We start from the raw sequence: 26,028 nt of genomic DNA on the forward strand, positions 1-26,028 counted from the left end.
GAGCAAATAAATCACCTGTGTGGTGCTAACACATGAGAAGACAGGAAGATCAATGCAAATAAACTAAAACACATAAGGGAATTTGACACATGATAGAGGTGGATTTTGAGCCGGTGGGGAAAACATCTCCCATTCAACCAGGGGAGTAGGGACATCTGGACAGGGAGCTAAGGGAAAGGAAAGTTAAATCTCTATCTCACACCTGACACAGATATAAATTCCAAATGATACAATACTCCCAAGTTAAAAAAAAAAAAAAGAGAGAGAAAGCGTGAAAAAGAAAAAGCAGTAAAATGACTAAGGAAACAAAAGCCCCTTAATGTGATATAAATTTAGAAGTCACAAAGGAAAATATTGATATACTTGAATAAAAAATTTTAAAAGCCATAAAAAGTGCTATTAGCAAGTCCAAAAACAATGATAAACTGAAAAATAGTAGTTACAATTTGCAATACAGAAAAATGGTTAATTTCCTTATATATACACACAGAGCCACAACTAAAAAGAAAAACAGAAACAGGATTTAAACGAGTGTTCACAGAAAAATGAATACAAACAATTCGAAACAAAATATGCTCACTCTCACTCTTAATATTATTTTTAAGCCTATTTGATTAGAGTGGACAAACACATTTCCCAATATACTATATGCCAAGAGAGGCCTTCTCAGACAGTGTCAGAGGGAGCGTTCGGGTCTAGGTTTTACGGAGCAGAGTGTGGCAATATCAAAGAGGCACACCCCTACTGACCGGCAACTCCACTTCCAGAATCTCTTCTATAGACTCCCAGAACTGTAAAATGATGGATGTAGACCACTCTGCTAAGCGTTCTTTACGTCGCAAACATTGAAAACCACCTTAACGGCTGCTGACAGGGAACCAGTCAAATAAATTAGATTACAGTCACACAGTAAAAAAGGGTGAGGCAGTGCCATATGTACTAATATGAACCATCTACCACGTTTTATTGCTAAATAAGAGGGAAGTCCTTAACAATACATACAGCATGCCATCACATGTATAAGCACACAACACACATGTAAGTATGTAGAGAGCTCTCTCTGGAGAGATGACAGGAAGAGGGTCAGAGTGATTACCCTGGGGAGGGAAGCTGGTTCTGTGGCACAGGAACAGGACTTGGTTTCCACTGGGTACCCCTTTATACGTTTTGAACTTCGTATTTGCACATGTTATGCCTATTAAAAATCAAGAATATGCTTTTTAGCTTTCTAAAGATCTGGCTGATAGATCTAGTAGCTAGCAAAAAGCCAAGTCTGGGAGACTTACATTGTTAAATGAAAGTAGGTAGAACACATGCGTATGTACATTTTCTGACTGTTTATCAAGTATCAGTTTTTATCGTTTACAAAAACAAATGAAGTATTGGGTTTACTAAAAACAAATGAAGTATTCCTGTGTTCAGAAGGAAGAGGTTTTTATGGGGGAAAGAGGCAATACTAATTCACTTTTGGTTTAGCAGGCCTCCCTTCTCAAATTTTTGTGTGTTTCTAACATCAGTTGGAGCATTACAAGTTTACTGTAGAGAAGAGAGGAAAAAAAAAAAAAAAAGAAAAAAATATCTTTTTGATTCCAGAGTCTCAAGGGTGATTAAATTTAGCCAATCAACTTTTTCAAGCAGTCTTACTATATTTGCCTTGGCTCTCCACTTCAAATTTTGCCAAATAAACTGTTTCAAAATTGTCTTATTTACTGCTATCCTGATTTTTTTCTTATTTCATTAGTTTTCTAAGAATTTTCTGGTTTGAAATTTCACTGCAATTTGCAATTAAAAATCTCTTATAATAACATGTAAAACATTTAAAAACAGGCATATGAACACAGAACACACTGCAACTGACCTAAATAAATCATAAACAGCCAGACAGCTAAATCAAACCCAATGGTATTTTTCCTTTATAAATACAAACAGCATAGTGCTTTGAATTACTCAAGGCACTACCAAACCCAGTATTTCTACCATCTCATGTTTCTCTTTACCTAGCTGGTTTGTGGGTTTCAGTTACATAGTTCCTCTTTCACTGGATGGACCCATTAAAATACTTACTCAATCAATCCAATTGTTACTTGCTAGGAAATGAGTTTGTGATCACAGAGAAAAGACTCATGGGACCCAAGTTTCAAGCCCAGGTGTTTTTCTGAGTTGCACTTTCCTCCCCATAGGACCAGGGTGATGATGAAGCATTATTTTAGTGTCAATTTAAGGGACTTTTGCAAGCTGATCCACCTGTTTCCAAGGAGCATAAAAGAACCATGAACAAGGTGTTCCTGTGCTCTTGAGAAAATTAATCCCTTCTTTCACCTCATTTCAGAGAGACAGAGAATATACAAGAGGTGCTATTTCTCTACACCCAACTTCAAAGCCATTTGCAAATGAATAACTGGTAGAGCACAGATCTGTAACAACAACCAACTTCAAAGCCATTTGTAAATGAGTAACTGGTAGAACACAGATCTGTAACAACAACCATGTACAACTGCATAGCCAACTGTAGCCTCTGGTCACATAGGCTTGAAGGATTATGGTTTGGAAAACTTTATTCTGTACCTCCATGCAATGCCATTTGAGATCATACAGAGGAAGCTTAATGATCAATGTTAGGAAATACGTGGTTCTCCAAAGATTCAAGTCTGCAACTCACCCCTGCCCCAGCCCCCATCTCTCTCCCAGTCTCTTAGATGAGGACAGCATAGTACTTCAATTAATGTATAAAAGCGCTGTTTTTATGCAGGACAGGGAAATAAAAATTGGCTCCAGAGGAATAGTTGGCATGGGGATGAAAGAGTTGATAGAAGAACGTGGAAAAGACATAAGGAGTAAGATAACTCACATCCATAGGCAGGAATGAGTTAGGATACCTGGAACGAGTTAGGATAAGTGGAGCATCTGTGTACCATTCTGGTCCAGTGATTAGAGAAAAGGACAAGAACACTGAATTTACTGTGTCTATCTTTTGGACCTGGCCAGTAGGCTTCACTCACCCCAGGTTGGAGATTGATGCAAACCACACCGTAACAAATGTTAACACCACTCAAAGATAATGTGTGACGTAGTTCCCTGGGCACTGCCCTGGTGACAGGCATCTACAGAGCTGGTGAGTCTACAAATAACACAACTCTCTACGTGGGGAGGAGGGAAGTGCTGCCAGAGAAAGCATATCGCCACTGGGAAAGATGTGAACACGAACAATTACAAGATAGACGAGCAAGTATGTATGGAGGTACATACTGTCTTCTATCTCTGTCAGTTTCAGCAGAATGGGCACCGTGTGAAAAACACTGTGCTTCTGCATCTCATTCGGTCTTAGCCATTATGGGAAAGAGCCAGCAAAAAAGAAGCATTTATAACTGCACTTAGTTCAGGAGAGAGGACATGAACCACCTGCCCAACTGGGGAAGCCAACTCTGACCTTTGTCTAAGACAGACTCCAAATATTTCCTTGGGTTTGGGGGAAAGATGGATTCCAGGATGGAGCAAGAAACTCTACTTCTCAGTATCTGTGAAAAATAAGGTTCTGTGTAAAGAAAATGCAAAGAGTGTGTCATAGCCACAGGTGGCTACTCCAGGGGAAGAGACCCACCTGCACACTAAGGAAAAATAGAATTTTCCAGAGTAGAAAATGCATTTTTAAAATGATTCCAAATATCTCATTTTTGTTTTATCATTACCTCTTCCCTATTTCTCAGTATTTAATATAGATTTATGTAACCTACATGCTCTCATCAGTGTAAATTCTTCAGCATTAACACACTGGTTTTCTAATCTCATTATAATGGGACCAAAGGGCTAACAAATAACTTTCGCTGTAATGAAATTTTGCTATATTACGTATTTATTTCACAGTAAGATTTAACCAAAACCAATGCAAATCAAAATAAGTTACTTAAACATTGTTTTAATAGAGACACTAGAAAATGATTCTAGAGGATACTAGAATCATTTCTTGATTATTCCCTTGATTTGGTGAAATTCTAAGGGACAGATACACTGAAGGGAGGAGTGGGCACATTAGTAAATAAAAGATGGGTGCTACAATTGTGTCCACATTGAAGGAGTATCTGACAGAAAGATATCAACAACACAAATGCCTACGTTCTACTGAGCCAGCAAAAATTATTCAAGAGAGCTTTTGGTCAAACAATCACTGCCTCATAAATAATGAACAATTCTATCACCCATTTCTGCACGTTATTATTGAGCAGATGTTAGGTACTGCATGTTTGTGTCCCCCTCTTAAATTCATTGTTGAAGTTCTAACACCTAGTCTGATGATATTTGGAGATGGGAACTTTGGGAGGTAATTAGGGTTGGATTAGGTTATGAAGGTGGGGCCCTCGTGATGGGATTAGTGCCCATATATTAGGAGATGCCAGAGAGCTTATGCTCTTGCTGCACCCCCCTCTCCCGCATCACCCCCCCTACACACACACAAAGAAGAGGTTATGATCATGTGAGCACACAGCAAGACGGCAGCTGCCAACATGCCAAGAACTGGACTCAGGATGAAAACTATCTTGCTGGCTCTTTGATTTGGGACTTCTGGCCTCCAGTGTGTACTATTTTGTTATGGCAGCCCAAGCCAACTAAGATCACTGTTGTGATGAAAATATTGAAGGAAAAAGAAAAAGGAAAAATTTATCTTGCTTTTAAAAAAATACTCTGCTACGTATCTGAATGCCAGGGTTGGCTCTTTATCTTTGCCTAATGACTTTTTGTCCCCTTTTCTGAATGTCTGTGCTAAAAGAAAGCCTTCACTTTTTAAGTTTTCCCCCTCACTTAAACCAATGCAAATTAATGGGTGAAGTAAAGGTGCCCTACATCCTTTCTTTTTCATCTTTCTTTGATTTGGACTGTTACAGACTGATTTTTTGAAAATTAAGTTTATTAAGTGAATAGAAGCCAGGGATTCTGTTAAATATCTCACAATGCACGGGTAGCCCCAACAACAAAGAATTATCTGGCCCTAAGTGTAGGCCTAAGCAGTGCTCAGGTGAGGGGAAGCCCCGCCCTAATCCATTACAGGACTGAAAACCTTACCAATCAGTCTACTCCATGCAATAAGCAATTACTGAGCACCTACATGACTGTCTATATTCAAAGATAAATAAGACCCAGGCCCAACTTTGTTGACTGTGGGTGACAGAGAAACAAATAAACCTAAATGAGTGAACCTTTTACTCACATCTCTTTTGAGGCAAGGAGCCCTTTGAGTGGCCTAACTCCTCAGGACCTGACACTTGCAATTTATGGTGTGAAAGGAACCTAAATTAGTCCTAGTCTGAAAAAGAGAGGCACTCAAGGACAGCAGGCACCTAAGACACCCTGTTTACAGGTCAGCTCGCCCCTCACCCTGGCACCCTTGCAGCTGACCTGCGGCTCTCAACTCTCGGTGGAGGAGTCAGAGGAAGAAAGAGTACGTGGACATCTTGTCATTGCCACATTCCAAATCACACTGTTTCTATAAAATCCAAAATGTCTTTTTGCCCTTGACTCTTAAGAGTTAAAATAAAACAATAATGACAATGAAACATGTGGCCTGCCTAGGAAATGCCTGTGTCACAAGAAACAGCAGCTTCTGACACTTTTTGTGCATTCCCAATCAAGAGTCAGGTTTGGTGTTGTGGTTTAACCACAACCTCATTCAATGCTCACAACCACAGAAGGCCAACCCCAGTTTCCTGATGAGCAAACTGAGGTTTGGAGGTGAAGGGGGCTGCCCTGTACATGTGGCCTGCCTGTGGCCGAAATAGGAGGCCTCAGCTGTCAAGGCCATCCATCAGGCCATCCATCCTGCCGGCGAGGCCTGTGGAACCTGCATTTCTGGGTTCAGGGTCACGCCTCAGGGGAGATGCAGGGTCCTGCAACCACAAGCCTTGGGGTTGAGCAGCATCAGGGATTTCCAGGACAACACCCACCATTGTCGCCCATCAGCTTCCAACTGGTTGATGAGCTGCTGGACCTCATGGGGACCTTCAAATGATTCATTCCCTAGTTACTCCCCACCTCTTGGCCTTCTTTCTTCACTTCCCTCCACTGTCTGCTCAGATGCAGTGGAAATTTTTTTCATGTCCTACAAATACTTCACATTTCCTTATTTCTCTGTCATCTCATTGCAACCATCTGGCCAAGATAGCAGTCTGAGAAGAACGTCCCTAACTGCTTTTTTCTGTGCCTGCGGAGGCATCGTAAGGGCAGACTGGTCCTACCAAACATTCACAAGCATCAAAGCAAGGGGGCCTTCAATGTCACCCACCCGGTGGCCCCATGGCACCTCCCTGGCTCATCTGTTTTTCCACTCTCCACAAATACTGCTGCAAACCTCCCTGACCTGCTGCCCATCTCTGAACCCTTCCAGCAGATGATCTGTTGCCTACTTTATAGAAAAAATAGAAGCCACAAACTGGACTGCCTGCATTTCCCTAAAACCGAACCTGTGGAAATGGTCTCTCTGCCCACCTGAGGCTAATCCCATCTTCTTGAGCCTTCTCAGAAGCTATGACCTCAGTGAGCCCCTCTATCTTGTACAAATTCAACCTGCTTCACAGGATCCTTCCTCTGATGCTAGAACACTCTTGAGCTCCTCTCATTTCACACACACACACGTGCACACACACACACACAGACACACACACACAGACACGCATACACCAACCTCCTAGATGCCCCACCTATTACCAGGCCTCACCCTATCTCTCTCCTGAGCTTTTCAGCTGACCTTCATGAATAAGTTGTCTTACTGGCTGTCTCCATGTCTACAGCTCCCACTCTCTCCTCAGTCACCTGAATCTGACCCTAGCTCTACCATGGCTTTCACTGATGTCCTCAGTGACTCTGACATCACTCAATCCAACATAATTTATTTTCAGGCCCACACAGAGTTTTCAGTCCTCATTTTACTTGACCGCTCAGCATGCTCAGTGCTGAGATCCTTACTCTGTTCTTAATAGATTCTTTTCTCTAGATGTTCATGACATAGCAGTCCTTGCCTCTCCTACCTTCTGAATAGATGATTCACTCTCTCCCTATGACTCATTCCAATCTTTAAGGGTTAGAGTTCCTTGATATTTGGTTCTAGGAAGGCCAAGAACCTTCACACCCTCTCCCTAATTGATTATACCTGGACCCAGGAGTTCAATTACCACCTCCATGCACACTACCCACAAAGGTTAATCTCCAGTCCAAACTTCACTTCTGAGCTCCAGTTTTGGCTCCAGACCACATACTTGCTACCTGATATTTCCTCTTGGCTCTCTTAAAGACTTTTCAAAACTTCATGCATTCAAGCCTAACTCAGTATTCTCACTCCTGTCTCCACTGCCCTCAAATCCCAAACCTGGTCATTTTCAAATTTCCTTAGTGAAAGGTACTACAGTTCTTCAGTTGCCCAAGTCATCCTTAATATCCCCTGTCTCACATCCCCAATATCCTCTTGGTATTTACCTCTGAATACATCTTGAATATATTCTCTTCTCTCCATTCCTTCCATATCACCATGCAACTCTGAGCTATCACCTTTATCTTAGAAACTCCTCTAGTCTTCCAATTGACCAGCCTATGTCCATTCTGCCCACTTCCCTGTAATTTACTGTGGATTTAAGTCCCTGCTTTAAATCCAGCAATGTCTTGCCATTGTGTTCAGTACAAAGACCAGACTCTACTTCTCCAGGCTCATCCTGAACCATGTTTGCTTCACAACAATTCCTTCTCTCCATCCAAGCTATCCTTTCCCTTAGTCCCTGATGCTCTACTATCCGATGTTTCATGAGGCTTTTGAACAACTACCCTCTGCTGCTATGTTTCTTCTTTCTTCCCTGTGCCTCATCATTACATTCTGTCCATCCCTTCTGTTGTAGCTCAAATGTCTCTTTCTCAGAAACCTCATATTATTTCCATTCAATTTTGTCAAGTCCTCTTATAATAAATAGTCCCCTAAAAGTCTCACATAGGGGTGCCTGGGTGGCTCAGTGGGTTTAAGCTTCTGCCTTTGGCTCAGGTCATGATCTCAGGGTCCTGGGATTGAGCCCTGCGTCTGGCTCTCTGCTCAGCAGGGAGCCTACTTCCACCTCTCTCTCTCTTGTCTGCCTCTCTGACTACTTGTGATCTCGCCTATCAGATAAATAAATAAATAAAAATCTTTTAAAATAGTCTCACATAAATTCTCCTTTATAGCACTTGCCACAGGTAGAGGCTGATATTTTTTTAAAAATATGGTCATTTGCTCAATCTATCTTCCCAGATAGAATGTAATATTTAGTGAAGGTAGTCTGTTTCTGGTTTTGGCAAGCAATATACCCCAATGTCTAATACAGAGCTTATCTAACAGTAACTATCTATACATGGTTATTAAATAGATCAATGAATGGATGCACAAATGAATTCTAATTCTTATGCTCTTAGCCACAGTGCAAACAGAGATCTAAGTTTATGAGTTAAATTGAAGAACAATGAATGTTTTAACTTCATCTCCAATGACCAAGATTTTCCATAGCTTGCTAACTAAAAAATTATGTGCTTCTGTATTTCTTTACTTGGACTGGCTACCATTAGGTTGACTGTGTGAAAACTCATAGAGCTGGACACACAGTAATTACTCCATAAAATGTTTGTTGAGCAGCTGATCTTAGAGTAAAAGAATCAGGATCACTTAGTAGGCTCATTATTTTGTAATTTACTTTCATGGAATCAAAGTTAAATATGGCTGTTTTCTCAAGAGCACTAGTCACTGATAACTACTTTTGTTTTTAGGGTATGCTTTGACTAGGCAAGGTACTGAATTGTGCTTGGAATATAAGTGCCCAGATAACTACTTTAAGAAAAGTCCCTCTAAGAATGCAGTAAAAGACTAATATTGACTCATGGCAATACTTCTCTGAAGGAGAGTGAAAACACTTCACCGACTCATTACCTTTTGATGAAAAAACACATATCTTTCATTTGAGTCTATGTTCACGCTATGACCACAAATGAATGTGGTGGGGGCTTGCCAATCCGTCTCTCATTTTGTCTCATGGTGGGGCTGGCCAATCCATATCTCATTTTGTCTCAAACTGGCACTCAGGGAAAGTGGTCCTCATGCAGTTTTAATATAGGTAGGAGACCCCAGCCTCTGTTGCCAAGCTACTCATCAGGCCATCATGCTACCTTCATGGTGAACGACCAAAAATTGGGTGCTGATGCCAGTCAGCCATTTATTGGTTGTGTGTCTCTGGAAAGGTTATGTACTATTGTTTCTCCATAGTAAAGAAAAGAAGATAACACAAGAGAGAAGCACCTGCTGGTGCCTACCACAGAGTGAGCACCCTTCACCTTCATCCAGTCTCCTTCCAGTCCTTGAGTGGCTCATCAGAAGAATAATTTTGCTTCTAGAGATCACCAAAAAGGCTTTGCTTCTGATTACCTAATTTTTTTTTTTTAAGTCTTGACAATAGATCTTCCTGTGAGTTAAGCTTACACCTCCCCAGGAGACTTAATGAGGGTCTTGAGAAGCTCCCAGAGCACCCACTGGCCCATAAGAGAGCTGGTTGGCAGCCACAACTGCAGCTCAGGAATATCTGCATCCTTCCTTCCTCCACTGTTCTGATTATTTCTTGGGAAAAGAGGGAGCAAAAACAAAAATAGGAACTTTTCAATTTGTGTTATAAAAATGGTTTCAGGAAAGTAATTTTGCACAATAAGCCCAATTTATAATTGCACAGAACAGCTATGCAATTCTACTACATTCTGCATTTGCTAATAAAAGTTGTTAACCAGTCAAGATATGAGCTAGCAAAATGCCACAAAACATAAATTTGAGTTCGGTAAGGCAGTAAATACAGTATTTTGAGTACTAAAAGCAATTAACCACTCATGCTACTCAATTTGGTATAGCATTCATCAAGAGACCAAACTTAAAAAAATCACTACTAAGTGCTTTGCCAGGACTTTATTCAATAAATGTTGTAAAAAGTGATGCAATTTTGGAGGTCAAAGGAAGGGTTCAATGTTAATTCTCTGTACATTTTTTTCCTCTAGAAAAAGAATTCTGTATAATCTAACTTCTCACTGAATCCTCTTTTGTCCGTACTTCCCCATAGTGTGTCAAAGACACTCTTCAGGACCATATAAAATCCTGGCTAATCTAGTCTTAGCCTTTTCCTTTAGGTAGAAACTCTGTAAGACTAGTTAGTCTCACCACTGTGAAAAGCAATTAGCCTTGTAGTCTTCAAAATCATAAAAATATTAATAATGTCCTTGCACATTTTTTCTAATTTAAGAACAAGGTTTCTTAGTCTTTATAAATGGTAATGCTATTATTAATCTCTGTGCACATTAATTTCTAAATTATTTAATTTTAAGCAATTCAACAAAATCAATGCCTAATATTTTCCAAAATGCAAATGTAGTCTGAATCCAGTGGGCAGAGCAGCTCTCCGACTTGCTATTTGAAGATCTGTTTTGTCCCCCAGTAGCTCCACGGGCTGCTGCTGTAATGTGTACAACATCTGGTTTTTAATGGAGGTTTTTTTTTTCCTCTTAGGGCAATGACATGGGTCTGCCATGTGTTCTGGACAGAAGGAGGGAAAATAAAGGAAATAATTTTTTTTCCTAGTAGGTGATCTGCTCATAATGGGAAAAAAAAATTGTTAAGCAAATATTGTTGCAGAACATGTATTGATTTACTCTTAAATGTTTTCTCAATATGGTACATATTAAATAATCCTGGGCAAGTGATGTGAACAAGTTGGAAACCTATTGAGGTTCCTTCTGTGCTGTGAGATTGGTTTTCCTCCTGCTCTAGGTCTCTGGGGGAAGTGCACGTGGAAGGTGATAGTGGCAGTCACTTCGAGTGTCACAGTCAGCTGTGAGAGCCCTCCAGTCAATCTGATGACTCCTTCTTGGCCTTCCACACAGCAGAGGGGTCTTCTGCGCCCTCATTCCACAACAGTTAAGAACATGCAGAGCCAATCTAATTTGGCTGCCCTCTTAATCTTTTTTTTTTTAATATTTTATTTATTTATTTGACAGAGAGAGAGATCACAAGCAGGCAGAGAGGCAGGCAGAGAGAGAGGAGGAAGCAGGCTCCCTGCTGAGCAGAGAGCCCGACGCGGGACTCGATCCCAGGACCCTGAGATCATGACCTGAGCCGAAGGCAGAGGCTTTAACCCACTGAGCCACCCAGGTGCCCCTGCCCTTTTAATCTTAATCAGAAATATTCTGATTAAACCCTTCAGACCCTGGAGCCAGGAGATGGCACCGAGGCCATTGCTGCCTGCATCTGTATTCTCATTCATTAAGGAATTGGGTAGAAATCCTGATGCATTTCCTTCAGTGGGTGAATTCAGCCATTTCTTGAAAATTTCAGCAGTGGATGGAATTTATTCTGTAACTTTGATGGAGACCCTGGCCTTTGCCCTGGGACGCCACCCAATCTCCTGCATTTGGTGGGTGTCTGAAGGACATAGTACCAGTGCTGATGAGAAGGGTCTGGAGGGGTGCCGCACTTTGTTAATGGACCTGGGCATTATAAGTACCCTATTCACTAGCAATGACTTTCAGTATGTTGCCTTGCAAATTCCTGGCTTTTCAGGATGAGCGTTGATAGAAGGAACGATTGAAAGTGCAGTTGTAGCTGTGGGAGCAGACATCCCAGGAACCAGTGGGGACTTGCAATATTTCTAATCAGTTAGCTACTCTGTCTCATTAAACACTGATGGTGCATATTTGGCCACTGAGCTCAGTGCTTGATTACTGATGGGCTTCCCTTGTGGCTTTTCTAATATTTCATTGTTCAATTATAAAATGTCTCTTTTGGAGCTCTTTGCAAAGCAATTGGAGGTTGTTCGAAAGACTTGTGAAGAACTTAGAGAAACTCTTAATAATGACTAAAATACTGCCTTTAACTCAATTTCATAAGCATTTTTTTCTTTAATCATTTGGTTAAAAAATTATGAATGTAGACAGGTACTGAAAGAGTGTTATCGATTGGAAATTTCTATTAAATGGCACTGTCACATCAATCAATGTAATTTAAATTGATGTCAAAACAATGGCTCAGCACTCTGGAAAACAGTATGGAGGTTCCTCAAAGAGTTGAAAATAGAGCTACCCTAAGACCCAGCAATTGCACTACTGGGTATTTACCCTAAAGATACAAATGTAGTGATCCGAAGGGCCACATGCACCCCAATATTTATAGCAGCAATGTCCACAATAGCCAAACTATGGAAAAAGCCCAGATGTCTATCAACAGATGAATGGATAAAGAAGATGTGGTATATATGTACAATGGAATACTATGCAGCCATCAAAAGAAATGAAATCTTGCCATTAGCAATGATGTGGATGGAACTGGAGGGTATTATGCTGAGCGAAATAAGTCAATTAGTGAAAGACAATTATCACGTAATCTCTATTATGAGGAATTTGAGAGACAGGGCGCGGGGGTGTTGTGGGGGGTAGGGAAGGAAAAAATGAAACAAGATAGGATCAGGAGGGAAACAAACCACAAGAGGCTCTTAATCTCACAAAACAACAGGGTTTCTGGGGAGGGTAGGGATAGGGTGGCTGGGTTATAAACACTGGGGAGGGTATGTGCTATGATGAGTGCTGTGAAATAAGCCTGATGATTCACAGACCTGTACCCTTGGGGCAAATAATACATTATATGTTAATAATTAAAACAAAAAACAATGACTTAGAAGTGTAGGAAGTCTGTGGAATTTTTTAAAATCATAAAGTAATAAAATATGCTCAGTGTATTTTCAATATCAAATTAATTGCAATTTTCAGAATATGGAAGTTAACATATTTTAGATCAATACCTTGGATTAATCAATATGCTGGATTATAATAAATATGGATCAGTGCCTTCTCCCTGCCAGATACTAGTCACCATGAACAACAGGGCTTACTGTACTTTATATGTCTCCTGTGGAATGATAAATACCAGTTTCCAGACATTTAAGCAAATGGCAAAAAAGGTCAACTATCCTTGCTTGACCTTTGCAGCTGAAAGGGCAGAGAATTAGAAAATTCATATGTATTTTTTCCCATCCAACCTTCTGAGGTAAAAGAGAGAATCTCAATTTAAGTTTTGCAAATAGCGGGCTCTTACTTTGCCAATAGTGAAGAATCTTCTGTTTCAAGATTCAGTGAATAAGTAGGGTAATGGGCATAAAGAATTCTGACATTGTTAGTTTTTAAAGAAAGAACAAATCAACAAACTGGAAAATGTGCCGCAGTAGCCCGGAAGTGGGCTATGCAAATTGAATGCCACATATCTCTAACTACAGTGCCCAGTGGATGGCCAGGCAGAAACCATTTACAACTCACAGACTTCCAATAGAACATTCTGTCAACTTACACTCTCAACCACAAATTTAATATCAGAGGAGCAAGTCCAGTGTTGGAACATGTGATCAGCCTGCCCTGGTCTCTTATGCCTTCCTATTTTTAAAAGGGATAGGAGGTGTCTTACAGATTCCCAGCGTGTGTTGGCTCTATAAAACACAGTGTGCTGACGTAGTTAAGACATTTGTAATCTGTTTATGTTTATTAGTAAGCCAAGCGCTTGCACAGCTGAAATATAAATTTGATAAAGCAAGGAATATCTACAAAGAAAGGGGCAAAAGGGACTCAGTTCCAGAAATGCTACAAAATTCATTCAGCCCTGAGTGTCCACTGCAGCACTGGCACGAGGCCAGGCCCAGAGATAGAGCAATAAGCAAAAATTCCTGGCCGACGACAAGGTCCCAGTCCAGTGGGCATAACTAAGCGACATCTACACACAGTGTATGACAAGGGCAGAGGAACTCACTGTTATCTGCAAGGTGACTGAAGACGAATCACGGCACGCAAATGCTATTGCAGAGTCCGACTCACTGGGCCCCGTGAAGCTCAGTCCTTCTCACGCGTCGTGCCTGTGTGACCGGCGTGCTGGCAAACACTGCCTCTCTTCTGAGAATGCTTCAAGCTCCCTGCTTCACTCCCTTCCTTGCAGACAGGCTGTTGGTGCTCCCGTGAGCTTGCCCATTTAGTGACCACATCTCTCCCACTGAAGCCTCTCACCGCCCCATCTTTATAGCATCACGCATCTCAGTGGGAGAAGTAATGGGCTGAGACACCTGACCCGTCATTTTGGCAAACAGACTGTTAGCACACGTAGCCATCACTCTAAGTCCCTGGAAATGTCTGCTCACGTTAGAGGGGCAGGGTGGTGGCCCGGGGTGTAGGCTCTGCAGTAAGATCTGGGTTCAAATCCTGGATCTGTCATCTTTGGCAGCAGGACCCAGGGTACACAATGTAATTCCTATACCTTGGTTTCCTCTCGGTAAAACAGGGTGAGACACAGGGTCTTTAACATAGCATTGAGACTATCAGTTCAGAACATCTCAGTGAACAACACACATGGTACTCCTACTGTCAGCTCAGGGAAACAATCGGTGAACGTCCTCCTTTTCTCTCCTTGATGTCTGCCCCTGCTCCTCCTCTGATGTCCAGTTTTTATGTCTCCTCCCCCTTCAAAAGTGGATGGGAAGTCACTTCCTCAGAGAAGCGTTACTGACCCTCTGGCCCCTGTGCTGCTCTTTTCTGGCACTTACTTGCCCATAACCTGCCACGGCTTCGTGTTAGTCACCCTCACTACACCGTGTGCTCTGTGACAGCTGGGACCAGCTCTGTTCTCATTCACTGTGGTCTCCTCCATGCCTAGAATTGTGCTGGGTGTGTAGAAAGTATGTGCTGAGCGGCCATAAGATGGATGAGGGATTCTGGCACCACAAAAACAGTTCTGTGGAAATGCCGCAGGGCCCTTACATGGTGAGGGGACAGCACCAAGTGGGTGGGCTCCAGCCTCTTTCCCCTCCTGGGAACTCAGCTTTTATCTTTTTACTTCTAGATTATCCACTGGATAATGAATCCACTGGAAGACACAAAATATAGTTTGAAAACTCCTTGCTTTCATAACTCCTTACAGGAACTTAATAGCTTTTATCACAGGAATCTATGAGATGCTATAACTAGATACTTTCATGCTGTCTGTTGCTGAAGAAGCAGCTCAAATTGCACACTTATTTTCGGTGAAAAGTTTATCACCCCAAAACATACAGAAAAGAGAAAGTATTTTATGTACCGCAACTTCTCTAAGGAAATCTTTAGATAGAGATTAGGTAGAAAGTTCAAAAAAGTGAAAAAAAGTAATCTTTTGACATAAGCATAATGAAGAAACAAACAACCCTACCCCCTGCAATTTAGCCAAATGCAACCCTCTTCTAACAGACGTGCCCTGAGGGTTGTCCAATGCCACAGAAAAAGTTAGTGACTGAACCCAGAGTCTCAGGACCTCAGGGAAGAATCTCTCCACTATACTTCAGGATACATGTATGAAACACAGATGACTAAACTTTTATTCTCAGTCTCTTTCCTGTATGCACACATTTGCATTTCTTTCTTTTTTTATTAACATATAATGTATTATTTGTTTCAGGGATACAGGTCTGTGATTCATCAGACATTTCCCAGCGCTCACCACAACATATACCCTCCCCTATGTCCAACACCCAGACACCCTATTCCTCACATCCCCTTCCCCTCCAGCAACCCTCAGTTTGTTTCCTGAGATTAAGAGTCTCTTATGGTTTGTTTCCTTCTCTGGTTTCATCTTGTTGCATTTTTCCCTCCCTTCCCTTATGATCCATTGTCTCTTTTCTCAAATTCCATATACCAGTGAGATCATATGATAACTGTCTTTCTCTGATTGATTTATTTCACTTATCATAATATCGTCTAGTTCCATCCACATCATTGCAAATGGCAAGATTCGGGTATTTTTTGATGGCTGCATAGTATTCCATTATATGTATATACATATATGTATATATATATGTATGTGTGTGTGTGTATATATATATATATATATATATATATATATATCTCACATCTTCTTTATTCATTCATCTGTTGATGGACAGCTAGGCTCTTTCCATAATTTGGCTATTGTGGATGTTGCTGCTATAAACATTGGGGTGCATGTGGCCCTTCTGATCACTACATTTGTATCTTTGGATAAATACCAAGTAGTGCAATTGCTAGGTCATAAGGTAGCTCTATTTTCAACTTTTTGAGGAACCTCCATGCTGTTTTCCAGAGTGGCTCTACCACTTTGCATTCCCACCAACAGTACTGGTAAACAGTATGGAGGTTCCTCAAAAAGTTGAAAATAGAGCATTTCTTTTTTAATTAGACCAATATGAACTGTGAAAGCAATTGCTTCTTCAAATGGCCAGAGGGTGATTATCTAAAGGTGTGTTCACCAGCAAGGCTGAAAACACCTGGGTTTTTCCCTCTATTTTGTGTTAAAGCTTGGCTTTGGGTAGATATGTCTGTATTTCTTTGAAATAAAAAGGACTTGGGCTACAAAATGCATTAGAGGTAAGACAGCGGTTCTGACATCTCTGAGGAGAAATTTCTGACCAAGCAGAAAGGCATTCTTCTTAAGAAAAGGCCTGTCAACAAATAGAGTAAAAATGTCAGAGACATTGAAATGGCTTTTGACACAGACTTCAGTGCCAATCTATTTAACAAAAAGCAAAATCCTCCATGTTTCTGCAGAAGAAGTTTGCTTTTATGTTTAAGTGAAGACTTAACAAGGGTCAGAGAGGAAGTAAAATCACAAGGTGTCTAGAACACATTCAGCCCTGGGAGCCCAGCTGGGCATGAGGTTCCCTGCAGGGGTTTCAGCCAAAAGTGTTATTAATCCACCTCTGATGAGCGTACAGAGAAATGTCTAAGTATTTGTCATACCTTAATATATATAGTGCTTGTTTTAATGCCCTTTCATATTAACTCTCCTTTGATCTGATCAGCTATTACTTTGTGAGGCAGAGAAATGCCTTCTATCTGACAGGTGAGGAAACCAAGGCTCACAGTCTGAATGGTTTAGCTGCATCAGGCAGCAAGTGTGAGGCTGGGCTTGAAGTCAGTTCTCCTAACTTTCCTCCTAATCGCACCTCCCATGGGGCCACACAGCCAGTCAGCTCCGAGGGTGGTGTGGACTCTGGAGGAAAACCCAAGCTCCAAGTCTGTCATTTACCAGCTGTGTGACTTTGGACAAGACACCTGTCCTTGGCCTCTGTTATCTGAACAGTAAGTAAAATGGTAACCACAACCGTTAGATGGAAAAAAGGGACAAAAAACATGAATGTGTTGTGATATGGGAAGTGAGTGCCAGATGAATCTGTTACTATCGTTACAACCACCATCACAGTGACATATTAAGGAAACAACTATTATTTGATGCCACTGCTAAGAAAGTTTTTTTTTTTTTTTGAAGAGTGTGATTTTCAAAGTTATAGAATAAAAAGTAGATAAAGTATATGAATTAAAATCTATGTTCACCAGGGGAAAAAATTTTTAAAGCGTCATCTTTCTAAAGGCAAAACAAAAGAAAATAAAAAGGTCACCAGGATAGCTATTATCTACAATAGTTCAGTCATCTTGTCTTCTGTTTTTTTTTTAGTTTGGTTTCCAGTTTCCTGAAATACCTGTTATTTTATTATTTACTTTATGATTATTTTATAATCTGATAATTTGCAAATCAAAACCACTGAAGTCTTAGCAGTTAAAATCTGAAGGAAAATGGCATCATGTAAAATTATTCAAGGAAAAGAAAACAAATCATTAAAGAAAAGAGTAAGAAAACAGTGAATGGGGAAGAATCATGTAAATAACAGAACAAACTGTTGTCTCTGCTAATAAATAAAGTCTACGACATAAATGATACAGGATGTACCCCCACAAGGCAACAGTAACTATGGCAACAAGAAGAGATGCAATGTACTCCGAGTGACTCAACCAAACACCTAATTGACATACTAAGCATATTCAGGTATATTTTCATATGGTACTGAAGTAATATATACCCTTTACTTAGGTAAAATTACTCATATTAATAGCTATTCCTTCAATTTATACAGACAGAAAAAATTTCTCCTGTCTTTCAACTTATATAATATCAGCATAACTTTTGAGAAAACAACCTAAGTGTACAGGGGTCAGCAACAGCACTCTCATTTTGTACTTCTCAGCAAAGATTATTTTTAAAGATTTTTAAAAAATTATCTGACAGACAGAGATCACAAGTAGGCAGAGAGGCAGACAGAGAGAGAGAGGGAAGCAGGCTCCCTGCTGAACTGAGAGCCTGATGCGGGACTCGGATCCCAGGACCCCGAGATCATGACCTGAGCTGAAGGCAGAGGCTTAACCTACTGAGCCACCCAGGCACACCTCAGTAATGATTTTTAGGTCTAAAGAATTTTAGTTTAGAAATCTACAGTGACGAATGTCCGATGATATAGTTAAGAATCATTTACATATATTCAAGATACCGGATTCTGATTCTCTATTTAGACACAAGGTGCTTGGCATCACCGTTTACGTGTTCTCTCCCCACAGTCACGAAATGTCAGAATAGCAGTCCTGTCTACATAGAGGGACCCAGGACAACGTTTGGATGAAGGGCTTTTTTTTTTTTTTTTTTTTTTAAATTTTTTATTTTTTATAAACATATATTTTTTATATACATATATTTTTATCCCCAGGTCTGTGAATCACCAGGTTTACACACTTCACAGCACTCACCAAATCACATACCCTCCCCAATGTCCATAATCCCACCCCCTTCTCCCCAACCCCCTCCCCCCGGCAACCCTCAGTTTGTTTTGTGAGATTAAGAGTCATTTATGGTTTGTCTCCCTCCCAATCCCATCTTGTTTCATTTATTCTTCTACCCACTTAAGCCTCCATGTTGCATCACCACTTCCTCATATCAGGGAGATCATATGATAGTTGTCTTTCTCTGCTTGACTTATTTCGCTAAGCATGATACGCTCTAGTTCCATCCACGTTGTTGCAAATGGCAAGATTTCATTTCTTTTGATGGCTGCATAGTATTCCATTGTGTATATATACCACATCTTCTTGATCCATTCATCTGTTGATGGACATCTAGGTTCTTTCCATAGTTTGGCTATTGTGGACATTGCTGCTATAAACATTCGGGTGCATGTGTCCCTTTGGATCACTACATTTGTATCTTTAGGGTAAATACCCAATAGTGCAATTGCTGGGTCATAGGGCAGTTCTATTTTCAACATTTTGAGGAACCTCCATGCTGTTTTCCAGAGTGGCTGCACCAGCTTGCATTCCCACCAACAGTGTAGGAGGGTTCCCCTTTCTCCGCATCCTCGCCAGCATCTGTCATTTCCTGACTTGTTGATTTTAGCCATTCTGACTGGTGTGAGGTGATATCTCATTGTGGTTTTGATTTGTATTTCCCTGATGCCGAGTGATATGGAGCACTTTTTCATGTGTCTGTTCGCCATCTGGATGTCTTCTTTGCAGAAATGTCTGTTCATGTCATTTAAAGAAGAACTAATTCCTATTCTCCTGAAACTGTTCCAAAAAATAGAAATGGAAGGAAAACTTCCAAACTCATTTTATGAGGCCAGCATCACCTTGATCCCAAAACCAGACAAGGATCCCACCAAAAAAGAGAGCTATAGACCGATATCCTTGATGAACACAGATGCGAAAATACTCAACAAAATACTAGCCAATCGGATTCAACAGTACATTAAAAAGATTATTCACCACGACCAAGTGGGATTTATTCCAGGGCTGCAAGGTTGGTTCAACATCCGCAAATCAGTCAATGTGATACAACACATCAATAAAAGTAAGAACAAGAACCATATGATACTCTCAATAGATGCTGAAAAAGCATTTGACAAAGTACAACATCCCTTCCTGATCAAAACTCTTCAAAGTGTAGGGATAGAGGGCACATACCTCAATATCATCAAAGCCATCTATGAAAAACCCACCGCAAATATCATTCTCAATGGAGAAAAACTGAAAGCTTTTCCGCTAAGGTCAGGAACACGGCAGGGATGTCCATTATCACCACTGCTATTCAACGTCGTACTAGAGGTCTTAGCCTCAGCAATCAGACAACAAAAGGAAATTAAAGGCATCCAAATCGGCAAAGAAGAAGTCAAATTATCACTCTTCGCAGATGATATGATACTATATGTGGAAAACCCAAAAGACTCCACTCCAAAACTGCTAGAACTTATACAGGAATTCAGTAAAGTGTCAGGATATAAAATCAATGCACAGAAATCAGTTGCATTTCTCTACACCAAGAGCAAGACAGAAGAAAGAGATATTAAGGAGTCAATCCCATTTACAATTGCATCCAAAACCATAAGATACCTAGGAATAAACCTAACCAAAGAGACACAGAATCTATACTCAGAAAACTATAAAGTACTCATGAAAGAAATTGAGGAAGACACAAAGAAATGGAAAAATGTTCCATGCTCCTGGATTGGAAGAATAAATATTGTGAAAATGTCTATGCTACCTAAAGCAATCTACACATTTAATGCAATTCCTATCAAAGTACCATCCATCTTTTTCAAAGAAATGGAACAAATAATTCTAAAATTTATATGGAACCAGAAAAGACCTCGAATAGCCAAAGGGATATTGAAAAAGAAAGCCAACGTTGGTGGCATCACAATTCCGGACTTCAAGCTCTATTACAAAGCTGTCATCATCAAGACAGCATGGTACTGGCACAAAAACAGACACATAGATCAATGGAACAGAATAGAGAGCCCAGAAATAGACCCTCAACTCTATGGTCAACTAATCTTCGACAAAGCAGGAAAGAATGTCCAATGGAAAAAAGACAGCCTTTTCAATAAATGGTGCTGGGAAAATTGGACAGCCACATGCAGAAAAATGAAATTGGACCATTTCCTTACACCACACACAAAAATAGACTCAAAATGGATGAAGGACCTCAATGTACGAAAGGAATCCATCAAAATCCTTGAGGAGAACACGGGCAGCAACCTCTTCGACCTCTGCCGCAGCAACATCTTCCTAGGAACAACGCAAAAGGCAAGGGAAGCAAGGGAAAAAATGAACTACTGGGATTTCATCAAGATCAAAAGCTTTTGCACAGCAAAGGAAACAGTTAACAAAATCAAAAGACAACTGACAGAATGGGAGAAGATATTTGCAAACGACATATCAGATAAAGGACTAGTGTCCAGAATCTATAAAGAACTTAGCAAACTCAACACCCAAAGAACAAATAATCCAATCAAGAAATGGGCAGAAGACATGGATGAAGGGCTTTTAAGAAAAAGAATTCTACCGCCTCATTCCCTTAGCTATTCCAGCATCTTGAACATTCTCTCCTCTCTAACCCTTCTGCTGTATCCTTTAGAATGAGCCCTGAGCTCTTATTAACTATATCCTTATAGGGCATAAATCCCAAGGTTAGAAAACTTTTCCCTATAAAGCAGGCATGTTCTCTTCAGGGAGACAGTACACCTGGGCAGTTGTGTTTTGCTTTGTTTCAAAGCTTCAGCACCTGTCATCAAAGCAAAAAATGTGTCGCCCAATATCAGCCTGTTGGAGGGATTCGGGTGCTTTCTTTCTTTGATCCCTGATATATTGGATAGGTAAAGCTTCTTTGCTGTAGCCTGGGAATATTTCCCTTTAGCACTAAAATTAGAGATGAGGGAGAGAAGCCTGTAAATGCCCAGGGAGAACTGGCAAACAAAAGAGACAAATGCTCTGTTGTGGGGAACATCCATTCTACCCACAGTCATGGGAATCTTCCACGTTCAGAGAGTCTGGGAAGGGAATATCCACATCCCCCAAACCTGGGAATAAGGCAAACTTACTAGAATTCCCCCGTCACCTTGCCTGGGATGATGCGCTTGAATCTAAAAACCCAAGAATCCCATTTTGAGTCTGGAGAAAGACTACGGTGCAGTGTTGGAATACAAGCTGTGACTGTATTCTAGAAAAAAATTTCTGTTTCTCTGGTTGTCTCTGGGTTGTCCACTCTTCACAGCTCTCAACAGAGAACAAGTAGAGGCTCATCAGCTGACAACTGGTGTCTGCACTCCATCCCCTGACAATGTTCACGGGACCGGCTAAGCATGCCGGCTGAAGAGACTGGGATAGGGAAAGCTGTGTTCTCCCATAACCACGGACGGTGTCAGTGTGGGGAAGAGGATGTGTCAGAGGCAGATTCCAGTTTGAGAGGGTTATTTTTGGAATACTCCAAGGAAGCGTATGGCATGGCTGCCCACACTGCACCAGACTTGGTGCTGTGCAGTTGAGTTTTCAGAGTTGTCAGTCCTTCAAGCCTTATAACTAAAAATAAATATCTACTTATTAAGGCAGATTTATTTTTACTCAAACTTTTTTTTTATTCTTGTACTATGACTTTTCTCCACATTGGAATTTTCAAAATATTTTGTCAATAATGCTTATGTATTAAAAATCTATAAGCTATAAACTATGTCTAGATTCCATCAAAAAAACAAAAACTGGCTTTCTCATTTTCAAGGGCTTCTAGAACTTGACAAGAAAAGTCTTCTCAAAAAGCAGGATGAAGGGAATTTTTGGAAAGATAATATAGAACATATTAAAAAATAAACTAAAAAAAAAAAAAGTTCAAGATATCCTAGAAAGAAGGCTAAGAGGCATCCAGACCCCTCCACCTACTTCCAAGAATTTTATTCCTGCTTCGAGCCTCACTGGCGGCCATGCTGAAGCTCTAGCAAGCCCAAGAGTGTAGGAGTTTCAGAGCATCTGGCAGAGAAACAAACTCATCATTCAAATCTCAGCACCTCCAAAAGCTCTATCTCAACACCTCTAATCTCAGCTGGTCTCTGAATTGGGACTCAGGGCTCTGCTATTTATTTTTTAAAGTAAAGTTCTCCTTTTTAATGAGAAACTTTTATTATATTCAATTCTCCCTTGAAAGCTCTAATTATTAATATTTTAACTGACATCTGAAGAAAGCAGCAGACTGCCTGCAGGAGAGCATTAGCAAGAAGAAAGGCAGTATCAACGCCCCAGAAGAACCAGTGTATCATGTATGTGGTCTTACCGGGCTACATATCTCTGCAATGACTGTTATCTTTCCAGACTAAACTGAGAAGATTCATTACTTATGCCTTTTACACCATGTTTCTTTTCACTTGTCAGAATGTCTGTCTTGACTTAATTGTGGGTACCAAGCTCCTGTCCTTAGAATCACCTTTTAGCCCCTTGCAAATAGTTCCCTACCTTGCCCCATGGACTCCAGCTTGATTCATCCCTCTCTCTGGCCCAAATCACACCAAGGACTGCCGAGTCATCACAGAGATCCTAAGTACTACAATTACATTTAAAAAAAAATTAATGTTTTATTTTTGAGAGCAGTTTGGGGTTTATAGAAAGTTGACCTAATAGTACAGAAGTTCCCTACGGTTCCCCTCTCCTAAAAACCACTGATTTTTTTTGCCGTTTCTACAGTTCTGCCTCTTATAGAAAATTATATAGCTGAAATCATAGAGCATACAGTCTTCTCAGATGGCTTTTTTCACTTAGCAATATGCCAGTTTTAACTCACTTCTTTTTAATGTTAATAATATGCCACTGTGTGGATATACCACAGTTTACTTACTGGAGGACATGTTGGTGGCTTCCAGCTTTTAGTGATAAGGAACAAAGCTTCTATAAGCATTTGTGTGTAAGTTTCTGTGTGAACATGAGTTTCAAGCTCACTAGGGTAAAGACCTAGGAGCAGAAATGCTGGATCCTATGATAGTTCTGTGTTTAGTTTTAGAAATGAACCTCCTGACTCTTCCAGAGTGGCCATGCTGTTTCGTGTTCTCAGCCGCGCCAAGTGACAGCCCCTGTTGCTCCACAACCTCAATGGTTTGGGGAATTGGGGCCATCCCAACAGGTGTGTAGGCACATGGTGTTGTAATTTGCAGTTCCCTGATGACATAGGACGCTGAGCATCATTTTGTGTGCTCATTTAGGTCTGTGTCCACTGACGCTTCTGTTCCTATCTTTGCCCTCTTAAAAAGTGGGCTGTCTTCTTATGGTTAATTCTTAACACTTCTTTGTGTATTTTGGACACAAGTCTTTTATCAGATAGATGTTTTCCAAATATTTTCTCCCAGTCTGTGGCTTGTCTTTCCATTTGCTTGACAGTGTCTTTCACAGAACAGAAGTTTTAAGTTTTAATGGAATCTAACTTCTCACGTTTCTCTTTTATGAACTGTGCCTTTGGTGTTGTATTTAAGAACTCATTGCCAAACACAAGGTCAGAGAGATTATCTCCTGTGTAGTGTTCTAGAAGTTTTATAGCTCTGTATCTTACACTGAGATCTGTGATCCATTTTGAATTTGTTGCACTTGTGATGTCTTTGTTTTTTGTCTTTCTTCTCTCTCTCCCTTCTCTCATTTTAATGGAAAATTTATGTAATTTGGTTTTCTCTCCTTTCTTGGAATATTAATTATACTTTCTTTAAGATTTCATTCATTTCACTTATCCATAAACTAGAATCACCTCATACATTATGATGATTTTAAAAAGCATTTGAAAAAACTGCGATTCATTAGACCAGTTAAGAATATGAAAAACAGGAGATTTTAATTTACTTCTGTTTACTCCTTTAATGTCCTTTCTTTATATAGGTCTGCCTTTCTGACCCATATCATTTTCTTTTTCTTTGAAGTACTTCTTTTAACATTTCTTTCAAGACAGGTCTACTGGTGATAAATCTACTTTTTCCTTTGTTTTTCTTTGTCTGAGAAAGTCTTTATTCCTCCTTCACTTTTGGAGGATAATTTCCCTGTGTTCAGAATTGTGGGTTGTGGGTTTTTTTTCCTTTTAATACTTTAAGTATTTCACCCTACTCTCCTTTTGCTTAGATGGCTTCTGAAGAAAGTCGAGTGTAATTCTTATTGCTTCCCTATAGGTAAGGATTTTTTTTTCTCTGACTTCTTTCAAGATTTTCTGTCTTCAATTTCTTTGGTTTGAATATGGCATACCTAGGTGTAGAATTGTTCATATTCATCCTCCTTGGTGTTTTTGTGTTTCCTGGATCTGGGGTTTGGTGTCTTGTCAGTTTTGGAAAATTCTCAGTCATTATTATTTCAAATATTTCTTCTGCCCTTGTTTATCTTTCCTCAGATCTTCCCATTACACGTATTTTACACTCTTTCTAATGGTTCCTCAGTTTGGGTATTCTGTAGCACATTTTCATTTTCCCCTTCGCTTTTCAGTGTGGGAAATTCTACTGACATCGCTTCAAGCTCACTGATCCTTTCCTTGGCCCTGTCTGGTCTATTGATGGGACTACCCAAAGCATGCTGCATTTCTCTTACAGTGTTTTTTATTTCTAGCTTTTCCTATTGATACCTTTTTAGAGTTTCCATCTCTTTGCCTATATTACCTCTCTATTCTTGCATATTCTCTTTTCTCCATTAGTGTTCTTATCATAGTTACATAATCACAAAGCTCTATCATGGTTAAATCCCCAGTCTGATCATTCTAAAATGTGTGCCACATCTGAGCCTATTTCTGATGCCTGCTTTATCTCTTCAGTCTATTGCGGGTTTGTTTTGTCTCTTAGCATGCCTTGTCGTTTTTGTTGAAAGTCAGACAGGATGTATCAGGTAATAAGAACTTAGGTAAAATGTCTTTGGTGTGAGATTATATGTTAAAACAACAAGCAGTTAGGCTGTTCAATGTTTAGTTCATCTGTACATGTCGGATGTCAGAGGTTCCAGCTTCCTCTAGAATCCTGTTTCTGTCTCTATTGTCTTTGGGTTTCTCTAGCAACTCCTTAAACAAAGTCTGTGTCTCAGAGTTCTCAGTTATAAATCTACTGTTATTTTATTGCATCCTATTGATGTGGTGGTCAACATACTGGTTGGGGAAGAGGTCTAGTGTCTTATGATTAAAACAAGTTTTTTGTTTTTTATTTTGTTTTGTTTATGGGTGTGAGTGCCTGTGGCCTTAGAGGAGTTTATTAGACTTTCTTTTTTCCCTTCCCTTATGTGAGACACACAGCTAGAGGGGATTGGAGTTGTTTAACTGCCTTTCTCCCAGGACATATAAACCATTGGCAAAATAGTTTCCCTTAAGGGCAGGACCTCCAC

At 40.2% G+C, this 26,028-nt stretch overlaps 1 protein-coding gene across 4 annotated transcripts in view; it reads right to left on the minus strand.

The window, feature by feature from the left end:
• The window catches only part of L3MBTL4 (L3MBTL histone methyl-lysine binding protein 4), a 452,666-nt gene that overhangs the window by 69,383 nt on the left and 357,255 nt on the right, over positions 1-26,028 (minus strand). The window contains exon 18 of one of the 4 annotated variants that reach the window (XM_059139215.1): positions 16,359-16,499. The exons of the other annotated variants lie outside the window; for them this stretch is intronic. Coding sequence (XP_058995198.1) covers positions 16,420-16,499 — 80 coding nt within the window. The 3' untranslated portion in view covers positions 16,359-16,419. Of the gene's footprint in view, positions 1-16,358; positions 16,500-26,028 lie in introns of those variants that run through there. 4 annotated transcript variants of the gene reach the window in all.

The sequence above is a fragment of the Mustela lutreola genome, chromosome 11, assembly GCF_030435805.1.
Source record: "Mustela lutreola isolate mMusLut2 chromosome 11, mMusLut2.pri, whole genome shotgun sequence".
In the NCBI taxonomy this organism is placed as follows: domain Eukaryota; kingdom Metazoa; phylum Chordata; class Mammalia; order Carnivora; family Mustelidae; genus Mustela; species Mustela lutreola.